A 21,586-nucleotide genomic window follows, 5' to 3' on the forward strand; every position below is an offset into this window, starting at 1 on the left:
ATTAATATAAAAATACACTTAGTATGACATTATATATAAGACATATAGACATATATTATGTAAGTATAATATATGTCTATATATCATATATATATATATATATATATATATATATATATATATATATACATTTATAAATTATATTTGTATTAATTAACTATTTTTTTTTAAACTTTACACATGCAGGGAGACTACCTGTCAGCACAGGAAGTCCCCCTGCAGGCAGATACTTGGACACCTATTGCGGCCATGTGACCGCTCTGTTGAGCGATCACATGGCCGCTGGGTCCTAATTCGCTGAGGGAAGCCTGCCTGGGCTGTCAGGCAGTCTCCCCACACCAGGAGCTACACCGATTGCCGCCGGGGGAACGACGGTGATCAGGTTAGTAAAAAATACCATTATGACGGTTCAGGACCGTTATCGGTCCTCAAGGGGATTTTTCCAATGATGGTCCTGAACCGTCACTGGTTGTTAAGGGGTTAAAATAAGTACCAGTAAATATTTGTTTTGGATATATGTTGCTGTTTAAAGGAACATGCATATCTTGATAATTCATTTTTTTAAACCAGCAAGCAAACATTTTTAAACAAATGTAGAAATCATTATAAAGTAAAAAAAAAAAATAGGCAAGTATGTAATAAAAGCTCATAAACTTACTATAAACTTGGCCAGAATGCATTGTTGGGCATGCCTCTCAACTAGGGAAGTTTCTCCAGTCCCCCACCCTTCCTCTTACCCACCCATCTCAATTTCAGATGAGTCAACTCATTACAGAAACAGTGCATCATTGTGCTGCAGCAAGAGGGAGACCATGCTCTACATTAACCACCCGTATTAGACTCCCTCTATTCTCCCACCTGCTAGGATGTTACAAGTTGAAGAAATGTTCCAATTGCACATATGTGAATCTGTCAGTGAATGTGTGATTCTATGCCCAATGCAAATTTCCAGCATTCCTCAAGATGCAAATTTCCAGCATTCCTCAGGACACTGATTGTTAGGATCAGTTAGTCCCCTGGAGTGGTGTGGAAAGCATAAGAAAGAAGAAGGTAAATATGAAAAAAATCGTATATACCTGTTTTTTCAGACTGCAGAGTGAGTCAACTATATCATTCAAAATTAAAGTTTTTGAATGAGACAGTTGCCTAAAGTAACATGTGTTCCTTTAAATACCAAATAGTTGCCATGGTCACCAAAAACAATTCATGAACAAAATCTACAGATTAAATGTAAGAGAAGTAATCTAATATTTGCAGGAGTACTAAATGTACATACTTGACAGATATTAATCCAAGAAAAAGAAATACTTTTATGCAATTTACTTACCAGGTGAAAATAAAGACTGATTGACTTGGCAGAAACAAGAAGTTGACGTGCTGACGGTTGAATATATAGTACTCAATGTTGGTGGTGTAGTTTCAGATGAAACTGGCAATGTGGTTAGTTTAGATGAACTAAATGGTTGTGATACAGTTGTTGACAATGGAGTTGAATTTGAAGTAGACGATGTAGAAGAAGTAGAAAATAGCGATGTAGATACAGGAGATGAAGTTGTTCCAGAAGTGGAAGTAATGGTTACAAATGATGATGACATTGCAGTACTTAATGATGATGTTGAAACAGAGGTAGTTGTTTTTGTTGAAGTAGTTGTTGAATAAGGTGGTGAGGTTGAAACAGAGTATTTAGTTGATGGTGTAGAGGATAATGTCACTTTGGTTGAGACAGTTGATGTAGAAGTTGTTGATGATATTATGTAAGTAGACTTGGTTGGTGGTGGTGTCGTTGGTGGTCCACAAAATTTGGTACAGCATTCAATCCTGATCCTGTAATTTGAACACTGATTATTTAAGAAACCCTTCTGTTTTGAATTGAGACAAACCAGGCCATTTTGAAGGTCACAACTGTATACTTGTTTTGCTTCTTCACTGCTTGAGTGTGCCCTCTCACTGCTTGAGCGTTGCCTTTCATTGCTTGAACGTGACCTTTCATCGCTTGAACGTGCCCTTTCACCACTTGTTCCTGAAATCTCTACTGCATCACATTGGATGGAGTTCATCATTTCACTTTCTGAACAAATTTGATTTCCTCTAGATTTTAATGTTAGCAGATTTTCATATTCTCCACCTGATCTGCCTTTTGTAGGTTTGTTTTCATCAATCCAGTTTGTGTAACGACAGTTCATTGTATATGGGCATGTTGTTGAAGTAGTAACAAGAGTAGAAGTTGAAGTTGTTGAGGAGGAAGATGGTGTAGAGGATGTGACCACTGTTGTTGTGGAAGTGGGTTTAGAGGTTGTTAGTGATGATGTTAATGATGATGATGAAACGATTGGAGTTGTTAGTGTTGAAGTTGTTGTTGAAGAAGGAGTTGAAGAAGGAGTTGAGGTTGAAACAGAGTGAGGGGTTGATGGTGTAGATAATGATGATGTTACTTCAGTTGATGTAGAAGTAGTCGATGGTGTATATGATGATGATGTAGCAAGAGTAGTAACAAGAGTAGATGTTGAAGTTGTTGAAGAGGAAGATGGTGTAGAGGATGTGACCACTGTTGTCGTGGAAGTGGGTTTAGAGGTTGTTAGTGATGATGTTAATGATGATGATGAAACGATTGGAGTTGTTAGTGTTGAAGTTGTTGTTGAAGAAGGAGTTGAAGAAGGAGTTGATGTTGAAACAGAGTGAGGGGTTGATGGTGTAGATGATGATGATGTTACTTTAGTTGATGTAGAAGTAGTTGATGGTGTGGATGATGAAGATGTTACTTTAGTTGATGTAGAAGTTGTCGATGATACTACGTAAGTCGACTTGGTTGGGGGTGGTGTTGTTGCTGGTCCACAATATTTGGCACAACATAAAATCCTGATCCTGTAATTTGAACACTGATTATTTAAGAAACCCTTCTGTTTTGAATTGAGACAAACTAGGCCATTTTGAAGGTCACAACTGTATACTTGTTTTGCTTCTTCACTGCTTGAGTGTGCCCTCTCACTGCTTGAGCGTTGCCTTTCATTGCTTGAACGTGACCTTTCATCGCTTGAACGTGCCCTTTCACCACTTGTTCCTGAAATCTCTACTGCATCACATTGGATGGAGTTCATCATTTCACTTTCTGAACAAATTTGATTTCCTCTAGATTTTAATGTTAGCAGATTTTCATATTCTCCACCTGATCTGCCTTTTGTAGGTTTGTTTTCATCAATCCAGTTTGTGTAACGACAGTTCATTGTATATGGACATGTTGTTGAAGTAGTAACAAGAGTAGAAGTTGACGTTGTTGAGGAGGAAGATGGTGTAGAGGATGTGACCACTGTTGTTGTGGAAGTGGGTTTAGAGGTTGTTAGTGATGATGTTAATGATGATGATGAAACGAATGGAGTTGTTAGTGTTGAAGTTGTTGTTGAAGAAGGAGTTGAAGAAGGAGTTGAGGTTGAAACAGAGTGAGGGGTTGATGGTGTAGATAATGATGATGTTACTTCAGTTGATGTAGAAGTAGTCGATGGTGTATATGATGATGATGTAGCAAGAGTAGTAACAAGAGTAGATGTTGAAGTTGTTGAAGAGGAAGATGGTGTAGAGGATGTGACCACTGTTGTCGTGGAAGTGGGTTTAGAGGTTGTTAGTGAAGATGTTGATGATGATGTTGAAATGATTGGAGTTGTTATTGTTGAAGTTGTTGTTGAAGAAGGAGTTGAATAAGGAGTTGATGTTGAAACAGAGTGAGGGGTTGATGGTGTAGATGATGATGATGATACTTTAGTTGATGTAGAAGTAGTTGATGGTGTGGATGATGAAGATGTTACTTTAGTTGATGTAGAAGTTGTCGATGATACTACGTAAGTCGACTTGGTTGGGGGTGGTGTTGTTGCTGGTCCACAATATTTGGCACAACATAAAATCCTGATCCTGTAATTTGAACACTGATTATTTAAGAAACCCTTCTGTTTTGAATTGAGACAAACTAGGCCATTTTGAAGGTCACAACTGTATACTTGTTTTGCTTCTTCACTGCTTGAGTGTGCCCTCTCACTGCTTGAGCGTTGCCTTTCATTGCTTGAACGTGACCTTTCATCGCTTGAACGTGCCCTTTCACCACTTGTTCCTGAAATCTCTACTGCATCACATTGGATGGAGTTCATCATTTCACTTTCTGAACAAATTTGATTTCCTCTAGATTTTAATGTTAGCAGATTTTCATATTCTCCACCTGATCTGCCTTTTGTAGGTTTGTTTTCATCAATCCAGTTTGTGTAACGACAGTTCATTGTATATGGACATGTTGTTGAAGTAGTAACAAGAGTAGAAGTTGACGTTGTTGAGGAGGAAGATGGTGTAGAGGATGTGACCACTGTTGTTGTGGAAGTGGGTTTAGAGGTTGTTAGTGATGATGTTAATGATGATGATGAAACGATTGGAGTTGTTAGTGTTGAAGTTGTTGTTGAAGAAGGAGTTGAAGAAGGAGTTGATGTTGAAACAGAGTGAGGGGTTGATGGTGTAGATGATGATGATGTTACTTTAGTTGATGTAGAAGTAGTTGATGGTGTATATGAGGATGTTACTTTAGTTGATGTAGAAGTTGTTGATGGTGTGGATGATGAAGATGTTACTTTAGTTGATGTAGAAGTTGTCGATGATACTACGTAAGTCGACTTGGTTGGGGGTGGTGTTGTTGCTGGTCCACAATATTTGGCACAACATAAAATCCTGATCCTGTAATTTGAACACTGATTATTTAAGAAACCCTTCTGTTTTGAATTGAGACAAACCAGGCCATTTTGAAGGTCACAACTGTATACTTGTTTTGCTTCTTCACTGCTTGAGTGTGCCCTCTCACTGCTTGAGCGTTGCCTTTCATTGCTTGAACGTGACCTTTCATCGCTTGAACGTGCCCTTTCACCACTTGTTCCTGAAATCTCTACTGCATCACATTGGATGGAGTTCATCATTTCCCTTTCTGAACAAATTTGATTTCCTCTAGATTTTAATGTTAGCAGATTTTCATATTCTCCACCTGATCTGCCTTTTGTAGGTTTGTTTTCATCAATCCAGTTTGTGTAACGACAGTTCATTGTATATGGGCATGTTGTTGAAGTAGTAACAAGAGTAGAAGTTGAAGTTGTTGAGGAGGAAGATGGTGTAGAGGATGTGACCACTGTTGTTGTGGAAGTGGGTTTAGAGGTTGTTAGTGATGATATTGATGATGATGATGATGATGAAACGATTGGAGTTGTTAGTGTTGAAGTTGTTGTTGAAGAAGGAGTTGAAGAAGGAGTTGATGTTGAAACAGAGTGAGGGGTTGATGGTGTAGATGATGATGATGTTACTTTAGTTGATGTAGAAGTAGTTGATGGTGTATATGAGGATGTTACTTTAGTTGATGTAGAAGTTGTTGATGGTGTGGATGATGAAGATGTTACTTTAGTTGATGTAGAAGTTGTCGATGATACTACGTAAGTCGACTTGGTTGGGGGTGGTGTTGTTGCTGGTCCACAATATTTGGCACAACATAAAATCCTGATCCTGTAATTTGAACACTGATTATTTAAGAAACCCTTCTGTTTTGAATTGAGACAAACCAGGCCATTTTGAAGGTCACAACTGTATACTTGTTTTGCTTCTTCACTGCTTGAGTGTGCCCTCTCACTGCTTGAGCGTTGCCTTTCATTGCTTGAACGTGACCTTTCATCGCTTGAACGTGCCTTTTCACCACTTGTTCCTGAAATCTCTACTGCATCACATTGGATGGAGTTCATCATTTCACTTTCTGAACAAATTTGATTTCCTCTAGATTTTAATGTTAGCAGATTTTCATATTCTCCACCTGATCTGCCTTTTGTAGGTTTGTTTTCATCAATCCAGTTTGTGTAACGACAGTTCATTGTATATGGGCATGTTGTTGAAGTAGTAACAAGAGTAGAAGTTGAAGTTGTTGAGGAGGAAGATGGTGTAGAGGATGTGACCACTGTTGTTGTGGAAGTGGGTTTAGAGGTTGTTAGTGATGATATTGATGATGATGATGATGATGAAACGATTGGAGTTGTTAGTGTTGAAGTTGTTGTTGAAGAAGGAGTTGATGTTGAAACAGAGTGAGGGGTTGATGGTGTAGATGATGATGATGTTACTTTAGTTGATGTAGAAGTAGTTGATGGTGTATATGAGGATGTTACTTTAGTTGATGTAGAAGTTGTTGATGGTGTGGATGATGAAGATGTTACTTTAGTTGATGTAGAAGTTGTCGATGATACTACGTAAGTCGACTTGGTTGGGGGTGGTGTTGTTGCTGGTCCACAATATTTGGCACAACATAAAATCCTGATCCTGTAATTTGAACACTGATTATTTAAGAAACCCTTCTGTTTTGAATTGAGACAAACCAGGCCATTTTGAAGGTCACAACTGTATACTTGTTTTGCTTCTTCACTGCTTGAGTGTGCCCTCTCACTGCTTGAGCGTTGCCTTTCATTGCTTGAACGTGACCTTTCATCGCTTGAACGTGCCCTTTCACCACTTGTTCCTGAAATCTCTACTGCATCACATTGGATGGAGTTCATCATTTCACTTTCTGAACAAATTTGATTTCCTCTAGATTTTAATGTTAGCAGATTTTCATATTCTCCACCTGATCTGCCTTTTGTAGGTTTGTTTTCATCAATCCAGTTTGTGTAACGACAGTTCATTGTATATGGGCATGTTGTTGAAGTAGTAACAAGAGTAGAAGTTGACGTTGTTGAGGAGGAAGATGGTGTAGAGGATGTGACCACTGTTGTTGTGGAAGTGGGTTTAGAGGTTGTTAGTGATGATGTTAATGATGATGATGAAACGATTGGAGTTGTTAGTGTTGAAGTTGTTGTTGAAGAAGGAGTTGAAGAAGGAGTTGAGGTTGAAACAGAGTGAGGGGTTGATGGTGTAGATGATGATGATGTTACTTTAGTTGATGTAGAAGTAGTTGATGGTGTATATGAGGATGTTACTTTAGTTGATGTAGAAGTTGTTGATGGTGTGGATGATGAAGATGTTACTTTAGTTGATGTAGAAGTTGTCGATGATACTACGTAAGTCGACTTGGTTGGGGGTGGTGTTGTTGCTGGTCCACAATATTTGGCACAACATAAAATCCTGATCCTGTAATTTGAACACTGATTATTTAAGAAACCCTTCTGTTTTGAATTGAGACAAACCAGGCCATTTTGAAGGTCACAACTGTATACTTGTTTTGCTTCTTCACTGCTTGAGTGTGCCCTCTCACTGCTTGAGCGTTGCCTTTCATTGCTTGAACGTGACCTTTCATCGCTTGAACGTGCCCTTTCACCACTTGTTCCTGAAATCTCTACTGCATCACATTGGATGGAGTTCATCATTTCACTTTCTGAACAAATTTGATTTCCTCTAGATTTTAATGTTAGCAGATTTTCATATTCTCCACCTGATCTGCCTTTTGTAGGTTTGTTTTCATCAATCCAGTTTGTGTAACGACAGTTCATTGTATATGGGCATGTTGTTGAAGTAGTAACAAGAGTAGAAGTTGAAGTTGTTGAGGAGGAAGATGGTGTAGAGGATGTGACCACTGTTGTTGTGGAAGTGGGTTTAGAGGTTGTTAGTGATGATATTGATGATGATGATGATGATGAAACGATTGGAGTTGTTAGTGTTGAAGTTGTTGTTGAAGAAGGAGTTGATGTTGAAACAGAGTGAGGGGTTGATGGTGTAGATGATGATGATGTTACTTTAGTTGATGTAGAAGTAGTTGATGGTGTATATGAGGATGTTACTTTAGTTGATGTAGAAGTTGTTGATGGTGTGGATGATGAAGATGTTACTTTAGTTGATGTAGAAGTTGTCGATGATACTACGTAAGTCGACTTGGTTGGGGGTGGTGTTGTTGCTGGTCCACAATATTTGGCACAACATAAAATCCTGATCCTGTAATTTGAACACTGATTATTTAAGAAACCCTTCTGTTTTGAATTGAGACAAACCAGGCCATTTTGAAGGTCACAACTGTATACTTGTTTTGCTTCTTCACTGCTTGAGTGTGCCCTCTCACTGCTTGAGCGTTGCCTTTCATTGCTTGAACGTGACCTTTCATCGCTTGAACGTGCCCTTTCACCACTTGTTCCTGAAATCTCTACTGCATCACATTGGATGGAGTTCATCATTTCACTTTCTGAACAAATTTGATTTCCTCTAGATTTTAATGTTAGCAGATTTTCATATTCTCCACCTGATCTGCCTTTTGTAGGTTTGTTTTCATCAATCCAGTTTGTGTAACGACAGTTCATTGTATATGGACATGTTGTTGAAGTAGTAACAAGAGTAGAAGTTGACGTTGTTGAGGAGGAAGATGGTGTAGAGGATGTGACCACTGTTGTTGTGGAAGTGGGTTTAGAGGTTGTTAGTGATGATGTTAATGATGATGATGAAACGATTGGAGTTGTTAGTGTTGAAGTTGTTGTTGAAGAAGGAGTTGAAGAAGGAGTTGAGGTTGAAACAGAGTGAGGGGTTGATGGTGTAGATGATGATGATGTTACTTTAGTTGATGTAGAAGTAGTTGATGGTGTATATGAGGATGTTACTTTAGTTGATGTAGAAGTTGTTGATGGTGTGGATGATGAAGATGTTACTTTAGTTGATGTAGAAGTTGTCGATGATACTACGTAAGTCGACTTGGTTGGGGGTGGTGTTGTTGCTGGTCCACAATATTTGGCACAACATAAAATCCTGATCCTGTAATTTGAACACTGATTATTTAAGAAACCCTTCTGTTTTGAATTGAGACAAACCAGGCCATTTTGAAGGTCACAACTGTATACTTGTTTTGCTTCTTCACTGCTTGAGTGTGCCCTCTCACTGCTTGAGCGTTGCCTTTCATTGCTTGAACGTGACCTTTCATCGCTTGAACGTGCCCTTTCACCACTTGTTCCTGAAATCTCTACTGCATCACATTGGATGGAGTTCATCATTTCACTTTCTGAACAAATTTGATTTCCTCTAGATTTTAATGTTAGCAGATTTTCATATTCTCCACCTGATCTGCCTTTTGTAGGTTTGTTTTCATCAATCCAGTTTGTGTAACGACAGTTCATTGTATATGGGCATGTTGTTGAAGTAGTAACAAGAGTAGAAGTTGAAGTTGTTGAGGAGGAAGATGGTGTAGAGGATGTGACCACTGTTGTTGTGGAAGTGGGTTTAGAGGTTGTTAGTGATGATATTGATGATGATGATGATGATGAAACGATTGGAGTTGTTAGTGTTGAAGTTGTTGTTGAAGAAGGAGTTGAAGAAGGAGTTGATGTTGAAACAGAGTGAGGGGTTGATGGTGTAGATGATGATGATGTTACTTTAGTTGATGTAGAAGTAGTTGATGGTGTATATGAGGATGTTACTTTAGTTGATGTAGAAGTTGTTGATGGTGTGGATGATGAAGATGTTACTTTAGTTGATGTAGAAGTTGTCGATGATACTACGTAAGTCGACTTGGTTGGGGGTGGTGTTGTTGCTGGTCCACAATATTTGGCACAACATAAAATCCTGATCCTGTAATTTGAACACTGATTATTTAAGAAACCCTTCTGTTTTGAATTGAGACAAACCAGGCCATTTTGAAGGTCACAACTGTATACTTGTTTTGCTTCTTCACTGCTTGAGTGTGCCCTCTCACTGCTTGAGCGTTGCCTTTCATTGCTTGAACGTGACCTTTCATCGCTTGAACGTGCCCTTTCACCACTTGTTCCTGAAATCTCTACTGCATCACATTGGATGGAGTTCATCATTTCACTTTCTGAACAAATTTGATTTCCTCTAGATTTTAATGTTAGCAGATTTTCATATTCTCCACCTGATCTGCCTTTTGTAGGTTTGTTTTCATCAATCCAGTTTGTGTAACGACAGTTCATTGTATATGGGCATGTTGTTGAAGTAGTAACAAGAGTAGAAGTTGAAGTTGTTGAGGAGGAAGATGGTGTAGAGGATGTGACCACTGTTGTTGTGGAAGTGGGTTTAGAGGTTGTTAGTGATGATATTGATGATGATGATGATGATGATGAAACGATTGGAGTTGTTAGTGTTGAAGTTGTTGTTGAAGAAGGAGTTGAAGAAGGAGTTGAGGTTGAAACAGAGTGAGGGGTTGATGGTGTAGATGATGATGATGTTACTTTAGTTGATGTAGAAGTAGTTGATGGTGTATATGAGGATGTTACTTTAGTTGATGTAGAAGTTGTTGATGGTGTGGATGATGAAGATGTTACTTTAGTTGATGTAGAAGTTGTCGATGATACTACGTAAGTCGACTTGGTTGGGGGTGGTGTTGTTGCTGGTCCACAATATTTGGCACAACATAAAATCCTGATCCTGTAATTTGAACACTGATTATTTAAGAAACCCTTCTGTTTTGAATTGAGACAAACCAGGCCATTTTGAAGGTCACAACTGTATACTTGTTTTGCTTCTTCACTGCTTGAGTGTGCCCTCTCACTGCTTGAGCGTTGCCTTTCATTGCTTGAACGTGACCTTTCATCGCTTGAACGTGCCCTTTCACCACTTGTTCCTGAAATCTCTACTGCATCACATTGGATGGAGTTCATCATTTCACTTTCTGAACAAATTTGATTTCCTCTAGATTTTAATGTTAGCAGATTTTCATATTCTCCACCTGATCTGCCTTTTGTAGGTTTGTTTTCATCAATCCAGTTTGTGTAACGACAGTTCATTGTATATGGACATGTTGTTGAAGTAGTAACAAGAGTAGAAGTTGACGTTGTTGAGGAGGAAGATGGTGTAGAGGATGTGACCACTGTTGTTGTGGAAGTGGGTTTAGAGGTTGTTAGTGATGATGTTAATGATGATGATGAAACGATTGGAGTTGTTAGTGTTGAAGTTGTTGTTGAAGAAGGAGTTGAAGAAGGAGTTGAGGTTGAAACAGAGTGAGGGGTTGATGGTGTAGATGATGATGATGTTACTTTAGTTGATGTAGAAGTAGTTGATGGTGTATATGAGGATGTTACTTTAGTTGATGTAGAAGTTGTTGATGGTGTGGATGATGAAGATGTTACTTTAGTTGATGTAGAAGTTGTCGATGATACTACGTAAGTCGACTTGGTTGGGGGTGGTGTTGTTGCTGGTCCACAATATTTGGCACAACATAAAATCCTGATCCTGTAATTTGAACACTGATTATTTAAGAAACCCTTCTGTTTTGAATTGAGACAAACCAGGCCATTTTGAAGGTCACAACTGTATACTTGTTTTGCTTCTTCACTGCTTGAGTGTGCCCTCTCACTGCTTGAGCGTTGCCTTTCATTGCTTGAACGTGACCTTTCATCGCTTGAACGTGCCCTTTCACCACTTGTTCCTGAAATCTCTACTGCATCACATTGGATGGAGTTCATCATTTCACTTTCTGAACAAATTTGATTTCCTCTAGATTTTAATGTTAGCAGATTTTCATATTCTCCACCTGATCTGCCTTTTGTAGGTTTGTTTTCATCAATCCAGTTTGTGTAACGACAGTTCATTGTATATGGGCATGTTGTTGAAGTAGTAACAAGAGTAGAAGTTGAAGTTGTTGAGGAGGAAGATGGTGTAGAGGATGTGACCACTGTTGTTGTGGAAGTGGGTTTAGAGGTTGTTAGTGATGATATTGATGATGATGATGATGATGAAACGATTGGAGTTGTTAGTGTTGAAGTTGTTGTTGAAGAAGGAGTTGAAGAAGGAGTTGATGTTGAAACAGAGTGAGGGGTTGATGGTGTAGATGATGATGATGTTACTTTAGTTGATGTAGAAGTAGTTGATGGTGTATATGAGGATGTTACTTTAGTTGATGTAGAAGTTGTTGATGGTGTGGATGATGAAGATGTTACTTTAGTTGATGTAGAAGTTGTCGATGATACTACGTAAGTCGACTTGGTTGGGGGTGGTGTTGTTGCTGGTCCACAATATTTGGCACAACATAAAATCCTGATCCTGTAATTTGAACACTGATTATTTAAGAAACCCTTCTGTTTTGAATTGAGACAAACCAGGCCATTTTGAAGGTCACAACTGTATACTTGTTTTGCTTCTTCACTGCTTGAGTGTGCCCTCTCACTGCTTGAGCGTTGCCTTTCATTGCTTGAACGTGACCTTTCATCGCTTGAACGTGCCCTTTCACCACTTGTTCCTGAAATCTCTACTGCATCACATTGGATGGAGTTCATCATTTCACTTTCTGAACAAATTTGATTTCCTCTAGATTTTAATGTTAGCAGATTTTCATATTCTCCACCTGATCTGCCTTTTGTAGGTTTGTTTTCATCAATCCAGTTTGTGTAACGACAGTTCATTGTATATGGGCATGTTGTTGAAGTAGTAACAAGAGTAGAAGTTGAAGTTGTTGAGGAGGAAGATGGTGTAGAGGATGTGACCACTGTTGTTGTGGAAGTGGGTTTAGAGGTTGTTAGTGATGATATTGATGATGATGATGATGATGATGAAACGATTGGAGTTGTTAGTGTTGAAGTTGTTGTTGAAGAAGTAGTTGAAGAAGGAGTTGATGTTGAAACAGAGTGAGGGGTTGATGGTGTAGATGATGATGATGTTACTTTAGTTGATGTAGAAGTAGTTGATGGTGTATATGAGGATGTTACTTTAGTTGATGTAGAAGTTGTTGATGGTGTGGATGATGAAGATGTTACTTTAGTTGATGTAGAAGTTGTCGATGATACTACGTAAGTCGACTTGGTTGGGGGTGGTGTTGTTGCTGGTCCACAATATTTGGCACAACATAAAATCCTGATCCTGTAATTTGAACACTGATTATTTAAGAAACCCTTCTGTTTTGAATTGAGACACACCAGGCCATTTTGAAGGTCACAACTGTATACTTCTTTTGCTTCTTCACTGCTTGAGCGTGCTCTCTCACTGCTTGAATGTGCCTTTTCACCACTTGAATGTGCCCTTTCACCACTCGATCCTGAAGTCTCTACTGCATCACACTGGATGGAGTTCATCATTTCACTTTCTGAACAAACTTGCTCTCCTCTGGATTTTAATGTTAGCAGATTTTCATATTCTCCACCTGATCTGCCTTTTGTAGGTTTGTTTTCATCAATCCAGTTTGTGTAACGACAGTTCATTGTATATGGGCATGTTGTTGAAGTAGTAACAAGAGTAGAAGTTGAAGTTGTTGAGGAGGAAGATGGTGTAGAGGATATGACCACTGTTTTTGTGGATGTGGGTTTAGAGGTTGTCAGTGATGATGTTGATGATGATGTTGAATAAGAAGTTGAAGTTGAAACAGACTGAGGGGTTGAAGGTGTAGATGGTGATGATGTAGAAGTTGTTGATGGTGTAGATGATGATAATGTTACTTTAGTTGATGAAATGGTAAATGATGGGGTAGAGGTAGATATTACTGGTGTTGTTTTTGTTGAGGTAGTTGAAGAATAAGCTGAAGTTGGAACAGAAGAATAGGTTGATGGTGGAGATGTCACTTTTGTTGATACTGTTGGTATACTTTCTGTAGTTTCTGTTTCTGTTGTGTGACATTTATTGTTTGCAACACAGCATTGAACCCTTATTTCATAATTGTAGCACAGTGGGAAATTCTTGCTATTGAGACACAGAAGTCCAACATCCTTGTTGCATATTAGATCTTGATTTAAATCTTCTAGTTTTTCATCGGGAAATTCCTTTGCTCTGCATTCTATATTTTGTGGAGCATCACATATATTATATCCAAATTTTCTAATATTTTCAAAAGTTTCAAAATCTCCTTTGTCGTTTCCATACTTTGGATAGGTCACATCATACCAGTCTGTCCAATTGCATGAAACTGTAGAAACATCCACAGAACACACTGGAAAAAGAGAAAAATTAAAAAATTAAAACATTATCTATGCTAATATATGTCATAATGTATTGATGTAATGCAAGGCAAACAAAAAAATCATGGATTTATCAGAATCTAGAGTTTAGTGGAAAGTGATACAAATGTAAAAAAGATGGATCGAATGATGGATGGGTGTATGGATGGATGGGCAAAATTTGACTTTAACAAAATTCATTTCACTGGAATCATTTTAATTTGTTTTTTTAAAAAAAGTTTTTATTTTTATACAATTTTGCATTTTTTTATTGGCCCTGTGTAGCGTTACTTACCTTATCCAGGAGCCGGCCGCGGTCCTCTCTTCGAGCCGCGCGCTGTCCTGCTGCTGCACGAGCCGCGCGCGGCTCATCCGACGGCTGCAACAGGAAGGCGGGCAGTGACCGCGAGAAGCGGGTCTCGGGCGCGCTCTTAAAGAAACAGTGGGAGCCTAAATTGGCAAAAGGCTCCCATTGGCCCCTGTCATGCCACACTCCCCATACACTTACCTTTTGGGGGTGTGGATATGACAGGAGCCAATCACATTAATTTAGAAGGTACTTATACTCACCTTTTTCCCTTAAGTCCTTGCCCTATCGTGGTTTCTGTTACAGTTCCCTTTAGCGCTTGTTGTGTTCAATTGTGTTCCTTCATATTGACCTTGGCTTTGTTTCTGACTACGTTATCTCTTTATCCTTATCTGTTCTGTTTGCTTGCTGTTTACTGTGTACCAGACCCCGGCTAGTCCTAGTTTACGCTGTCTCTTTGTGCCCTTGACCTCGGATCGTTCCTGGCTCTGTCTCCTCTCATATACGTCGAGTCCGGCCATTCTAAGGTCCGGTAGACGTACCTCTTCTCTGTGTTGTCTTTTGTTGAGTTGAATCTTGTGAGTTGGGGTATATTTTCGTAACACCCTGTTCATTTAATTCAGTTTGTGCTTGTCAGGGTACCTGCTGTCTCTACCTCTGTGGAGGTGAGACACTTGGACGTTCTTCCTCGCAAAAGGGTTGAATCACTCGTTCCTCGCGGTTCCCTCGGTCGTTTACACGCCGGCCGCGAGGGATCCACTTCCTTTTATGACGCGGCGTTCAGTAGCCGACGTCATGACGACAACCCAACCCGATCTGTCAATCAAGCCCCAAGCACGAATGAGGATTCGTCGGGGGCGTGATTACCTGTTTAGAATCAGGGTATAAAAGAGGGCTTTCTACGTTTGTTCATTGCCCTGTCGTGGTTCTAGCTTGTCTAGTCACTCAGTGCTCTTGTATTCTGTTAGTTTCTTTGGTTTTGACCCGGCTTGTCTGTTCTACCTCGTTTACCTCTATTACCCTTTGACTCGGCTTGTCTCTCGTTTACCTGCTCTCTCGTTCCCTCGACCTCGGCTTGTCTCTAGACCATTCTTTACTACTACTTACGTTAGTCCGGCCATTCTAAGGTCCGGTATACGTACCCTGTACCTGTTTGTACTCTGCGTGTTGGATCCCTGTCCCGATCCTGACAGTGCTACTGACACTCAGTGTGACTAACTCAGCTAGTAGAGAATTGAATTCCTGCAGCCTGCTAACTAAAACAATATGCTATTAAAATATATCTATATTGCCATGTGTTATGCAGCACTAATTGAGGTACATCTGGAAAATTGAATTTATTCATGCCAACCTGACTTTTTCTCTCTTTTGAAGTGATCATTATTCAAGGACCCGGTATGTGCAATTCAGTATGATATCCTGCACATAGTTAGATATTTCATGTTGCTGCCGGAGATGTAACCCTATCTCCAGCAGCTTTTAATAGCCTAAAATGGCTCATTGTAATCCTTTAAGCTATGGCCCTACTTTCAAGATACTGGTATAAGATATTTTAATAGTAATGAAAAGGGATGTACAGAACAATTGCCAGGCCACCAGTATTTCCATTTAATCCTGTAAATTATAGTCTGTTATAGTCTGTTACTTATTATTTTCTTTTTTTAATGATATCGTTATCATGCCTATGGAGTATTGCTATGGTGTCATGTACATGGCAACCATCACGTGCATGCATGTAAACAGATTCTTACAGACAACTACAACTTTTGCATAACTTTCAATTGATGTTGCAGATTTTTTTTTTACTCTTTCAGATTTTTGAACGGCTCTAAATGTAATAGGCCAAATATATATGTATACATGCATGTGCACTTTGTTTTATCTGTTTTATTGTAGAACAATAACTTACCTGTGATGACAGGGGAACTGGTTGTTGTAATAGGGCTGGTAGTGGAGAAGACAAATGTTGTAGTTGACACAGTTGTAGTACTTTGATAGCAATCACTATTAGTTCTATTGATTGTGCTATTAACACATATGGCTATAATACAACCTCCAATGCCATCAGTTGTGTTATAAATTATGTCTCCGTCCTTATACATTCGCTTTTCATAAATACATCCTGCAGAAATATAAAACATGTTGGTGAGCCTACTGAAAACCTAAACTCATCAGTCTATATGATGAAAAAGATAATAGAGATTCAAAATAATTTCAATTAAATTTAACTCTCCTACTAATATCAGTAACACAATTACTTTTCAGTCTCATAATCATTATTATAACATTCATATTCAAACTTTCTGTTACTACTTCAAGCGTGAAAATGCCCCAATAACCCTTGGTTTTTTAATCAGAGTTTTGGTTATTAAATAGTGGGTAGTGGTGTTTTGACATCTGACAAAATTTAGGAAAAAATAAATAGAATTAAAGAATCTACAGTTTGGCGAAGGACTTTTTTTCCCCAACTTTATTATTTTGATCCAAATCATCCTGACTGACAGGATTATGCACTAAAGTGAGAATTGTTAGGAATTCAAAATTAATTCAAAGTAAATTCAAATTTAATGCCAAAATACCCAAACTGAAAACAGAATTAACTTTAATTTTTTTTCTAAATTGGCCTTTTGCCCTAGATTTTGAAATTGACTTTGAATTCCTGGCAATTCTCACTTTAGTGAATAACCACATAAATGTTACAATTTGCTGTCTTTGGAAAGTGGTTTCTAAAGAGGTCATACACTGTGTTCATCATTCTATTTGGAATATAATCATTAAAGAACATGTTGTTGTTTTTTACATTGTTAATATAGATAAATTTCAGAAAATAAACCACACAATATTTGATCTCCTTGAGTGGAGCCTGTGGTTTATCTAAACAAGTATAAATAATTAACATTTATATCTAATGGGCAGGGGGAAAAAATGAATTCAGCAAAAGAGAGAAGTTGCCTGCTACCTTTTCAGCCAGGATTGCACAAGATTGCAGTTTTAATGTGAAAGGAAAAAGTTCTCATTGTAAGGAAGTTTGGTAATAGACATGTTACCAAGTTCACTCTGAACTTGTGTATATCATAATCCACACTAGGCAGTGTCATTTGTAAGCCAAGATCAGGGTAGGCAACCTTCGGCACTCTGGATATTGTGAACTACATCTCCCAAAATGCTGGCAAAGCATCAAGGGGGATGTAGTCCACAACATCTGGAATGTTATATGTTGCTTACTCCTGGCCTAGTGGCAAGTGTACTCTGAACATTGCCATAGGTAAATAAATCATTAAATAAGCCAAGTTAGGTATCTGAATATGCACGTTTACTGGTAATTGTTGCTTATCGTTTGGCACATCTGTGTGGGATAGTTCCTCCTAAGCATATATTGTGAATTCTGTGAATGAAGTCACTGTTTGCAAGGTCTACGGCCAGCAACCTGATCTCACACATGCACAGACTTACGATCATTTGAAGCTCTCTAAAAATGAAAGAAAGCAATTTTCAGGAATTTAGGTAGAAAGGGCTTATACATATTCTTACCATGGTCTGTACATTGTTTACCCTCTTTCGTGCATGTCCTGAAAAACAAAGACAATTGGCAAATGGTCTTAGTATTTAAGTATATTGTATAGAATCTTATTTCACAGCTACATTAAAAAGAAAATCACAACCAAATAATAAAGTGTCCCTATGCTGTGTTGTAAATTGTGATTTGCATTTTGTACTTTATTATTATTCTGATTACTGGTTAACTCTTCTGTTGGTAAAATATGTATTGTTATTCTAATATATGAAACAATACAAAATAAGCGGACATTAATCATATTAAAATATTATCCGATAAAGCATATATGTTGTCCACTATGTATATTAAATGCTTTATGAAATCATGTTTGTGTATTATGGTTTTATTATAAAAAATTACATTATTTTTCAACTTCTGTCTGTATGTAGTGTGTTTGGTTTTAATTCTAATGCATTCTGTGTTTAAGTTAACATTCTGTAAACATTAAATTGATTATTTAACCTAAAGGCTCGAAGGTCATATAACTTCTAGCCCAAATATAAATTTACTATTAACATCCAGAAAATTAATCCTTAATAAAAATGTGTACAAAATTCTTCAAAGTAAAACGCCAAAACAAAAACTGGCATTTTATTTGTGACATATTCCAAGCCTCCGCCATCTCTTCCTGAAACCCTGAAAGTGCATTGTAGACCCTGTGGCTAACTTTAAATATCACCCGGCATTATTATTAAATAACTGAAGCATTTAGTACTGAAGAACAGATTTTAATATTGCTTTGTGACCTGAATCTGTTTCACTAGTTACCTCTAAAAAATAGATGAGTTATAAAAAAAATAATTAAATTAACATTTCCAGCTGTCTATCAATGTGCCTTTTTACATATTTGATCTATTTATGATAAGGCATTACTGTCACTTTAACGTTTAAATTGGTGTGCAGTGCTCATGTGAAATGCAGAATCTGGTCTTACCAGGTTGTGCAATTTTCTTTTTCATCTTCTCTAGGCATGAAATCGCCGATATTATATATTGTTCCATTTTTATCATAACAGTTGCAAGCTGGCACACACTTCATAGTTTCCTCATCAAAGTAAGGTCTATCTTCTGGGCAGCTAGGGTAACATCCTGTGAACAGAGAACAAACATTGTTTAGTAATAATTCATGCAATCATACATTTATAGCATACAGTGGTAACGTTATATGTGTTATAAAAGGGTTGTTTTCATGATTTGATATTTTTCAATGCAATAATCACATTTCTGTTGGTCAAATAATTAATTAACATTTTTTGCTTTGCAAGGAGAAACATTATATTTATCCTTACAAAGCGGAAAAAGTTAATGAATTCTTTCAACAGAAAAATAGAAATGTGATCATAGCATTGGGAAATATCAAATCATGAAAACAACACTTTTATAATACACTATGTAACAATACGGATCTTATGTGAAGCATTAGTGACCATCCCTGAAATCCACAAGATCCTGGGTCCTGTCATTTCTACACCAACAGCACCAGTTATTAGCACCATATATACTTTTTGGTGAAGGGATAAAAGCAGGAGATCTTATTCCCTAGAAGTGAATATGTTCATTCCCTACATTTTCAGGACATCGATTTCTAGACATTCTTTGTCTTTAACATATGAAAAGAAAAAAAGAGAAAGAGGTCTCTCCTAGGATAAATTTCCAAATTAGGGCATAACCCTCTATATATTATAACTGAAAGAGAAAAAAAAATAACTTCAGTCCCTAAATGCATAAAATCAGAAACTAAAGTTTGGAAATTCCCATGGTAGATAAAATTACTATTTGCTGGACAGAAAACCCAAGTTACAACTATTAGTGAAAAACTACATTAAAAATACCACTTGAATTGTGCCTCTATAATTATGGATATTTCCTTTATTAAGCTAGGGCTTAGACAAGTGGTCTATTTACTAAATCACGAGAGAGAGAGAGAGAGAGAGAGAGAGAGAGACTACTATATTGCAGGGTAGGGTAAAAAAGCCCTTCACATGAATAATATGTGATTGCTTGCAAGAAAAGGAAAGGAGAAGCTTGTCACCTTAAATTGCTATATAAAGAGTAACAATGTGATTAGAGTATAGGAGGTCTTCAATTGAGTTGAAACCTAAGTAACATGAGCCCCCTTGAAACTACAAAAAAGTTACAAAAATTGCTACTAAGCAATAAGGTAAAGTCCCAGGAGTAGCTAGATACTAGGTAATATAAATACCGTTATAATCACCTAAAAATAAAACTAATTTAAATCATAGTGCTGGCTACAAATAAACAAAAGTCAAACAAAAGCGCTAAAAATAATGCACCTTCATCTGGGGCTAGCCTTCATATAGCTATAAAGATGGTCAGATTGCATTGTTGGGCACTCCTTTCAGGGAATTTCTACAGCCTCCCCCACCCTCTTACCCACTAATCCAGTCCAGACCAGTCCACTAATGACAGTAAATTCTCATTCTCCCATACTGACTAACACAGCAGGGAGAGAAAAATGCGTCATGAATCACACGTATCAGACTCTCTCTCTTCTTCCCCTGTCAAAATGTTTCAAGGTGAAACAATCTTCTACCTGCACATGCCTGACTCTGTCAGGCATGCCCAATGCAATTTTCCAGCATTTCTATGCAATTGGTTAGATCAGTGTCCTTTTCTTCATCCTGCAGAGTGAGGCAACTGTCTTATTTAAAGCTAAAGCTTTTGAATGAGACAATTGTCTCAAAGAAATGCATGCTCTTTTAAGATTCTCTACTTCACTAATTAGTTCACAAGAAATGGAGCCTAGGGCCTCACTCTCTTATCTTCTAGTTCCACAAGACAAAGAAATATAGATGTGAGAATAAGCATCTAAAGTGAACAAAGAAAATCGTGCTTCTTTAATCTTAATCCAGTTTCTTAATCTTAATCTAATTGTTTGTGATTTAGTTATGGCAGCCATTAAATCAATATAGTCATTTATCTCATCTATAAAGATAAGATGAGGTTCTTTCATTAGCTGTGGCTAAAGTCTTTATGCACAGGTAGAATAATTAAATGAATGGAACATCATGCAGTAATGGAAAAAGGAGATCTACAGAATCATTAGATAAAAAGGTCTTATTATTCAATGACAAAGAATTGGTGGGCTATACAACTTACAAAATAGAAACCTATATGACAACATTGTTCATGTATTGGAAGTCATACCTTCTAACCCTGATAATTTATGATAGCAGGTTCCAGCTCGGTTTCTACAGGTCTTCATACATGGTGCTCCACATGATTTGTAGTGCCATTCACAGTGTCCTTCAGAATTGTAGTAATCACAGAACACAGCTGTGGGTAAGAAAGTGAAATTTTAAGGATTTTCTAAAATATGTTTTTTTTTTTATATTCACTTGTAAAATATCACTAATATGTACAATAGATCTCATGCTAAATATTTGTAACAATAACTTATCTCAATTAATTTGAAAAATAGATGAAATGTTAGCAATCCCTATTTTATATATAAAAAAAAAACCTTCTGCCAATATCTGCTGATAGATTTAATTGGTTATTATTCTGTGGCTGCAGAACTTATTAAACAGATGATGTGTTGTGATAATTCCTATGGAGTTCTTCATTAATGGGGGCGTAGTTGAGAAGTAAAGTTTAATCCAACCCACACACACTAATACCAATTACACTCAGTTTGGTCCAAGAACACCAGGACCAGCATGGTTTGTATTTTAAAGGTTTTAATGAAGGTCTTCTAATGTGTTTTTTTTTTTTTTTTTTTTAATTATAACCTCCCCAGATGTCATGTCCACTGCATGATGGCACCATGGTAGGAGAAGAGCTTACTGTAAGCTCTCCGATTTTGGTTCAATAAATTCCCTATGTTCAAATTCTAAGCTACCTTGATCAGTGTCATTTATATACTCGT

General features: G+C 37.6%; 1 protein-coding gene across 1 annotated transcript in view; it reads right to left on the bottom strand.

Annotated features, from left to right (window-relative positions):
* The window catches only part of LOC134578526 (mucin-5AC-like), a 62,815-nt gene that overhangs the window by 9,640 nt on the left and 31,589 nt on the right, over positions 1-21,586 (bottom strand). Inside the window, exons 28-32 of the mRNA XM_063437509.1 lie at positions 20,866-20,994; positions 18,633-18,786; positions 17,674-17,711; positions 16,052-16,264; positions 1,328-13,828 (exon numbers count right to left, since the gene is read on the bottom strand). Coding sequence (XP_063293579.1) covers positions 1,328-13,828; positions 16,052-16,264; positions 17,674-17,711; positions 18,633-18,786; positions 20,866-20,994 — 13,035 coding nt within the window. The remainder of the gene's footprint in view (positions 1-1,327; positions 13,829-16,051; positions 16,265-17,673; positions 17,712-18,632; positions 18,787-20,865; positions 20,995-21,586) is intronic.

The sequence above is a fragment of the Pelobates fuscus genome, chromosome 12, assembly GCF_036172605.1.
Source record: "Pelobates fuscus isolate aPelFus1 chromosome 12, aPelFus1.pri, whole genome shotgun sequence".
In the NCBI taxonomy this organism is placed as follows: Eukaryota; Metazoa; Chordata; class Amphibia; order Anura; family Pelobatidae; genus Pelobates; species Pelobates fuscus.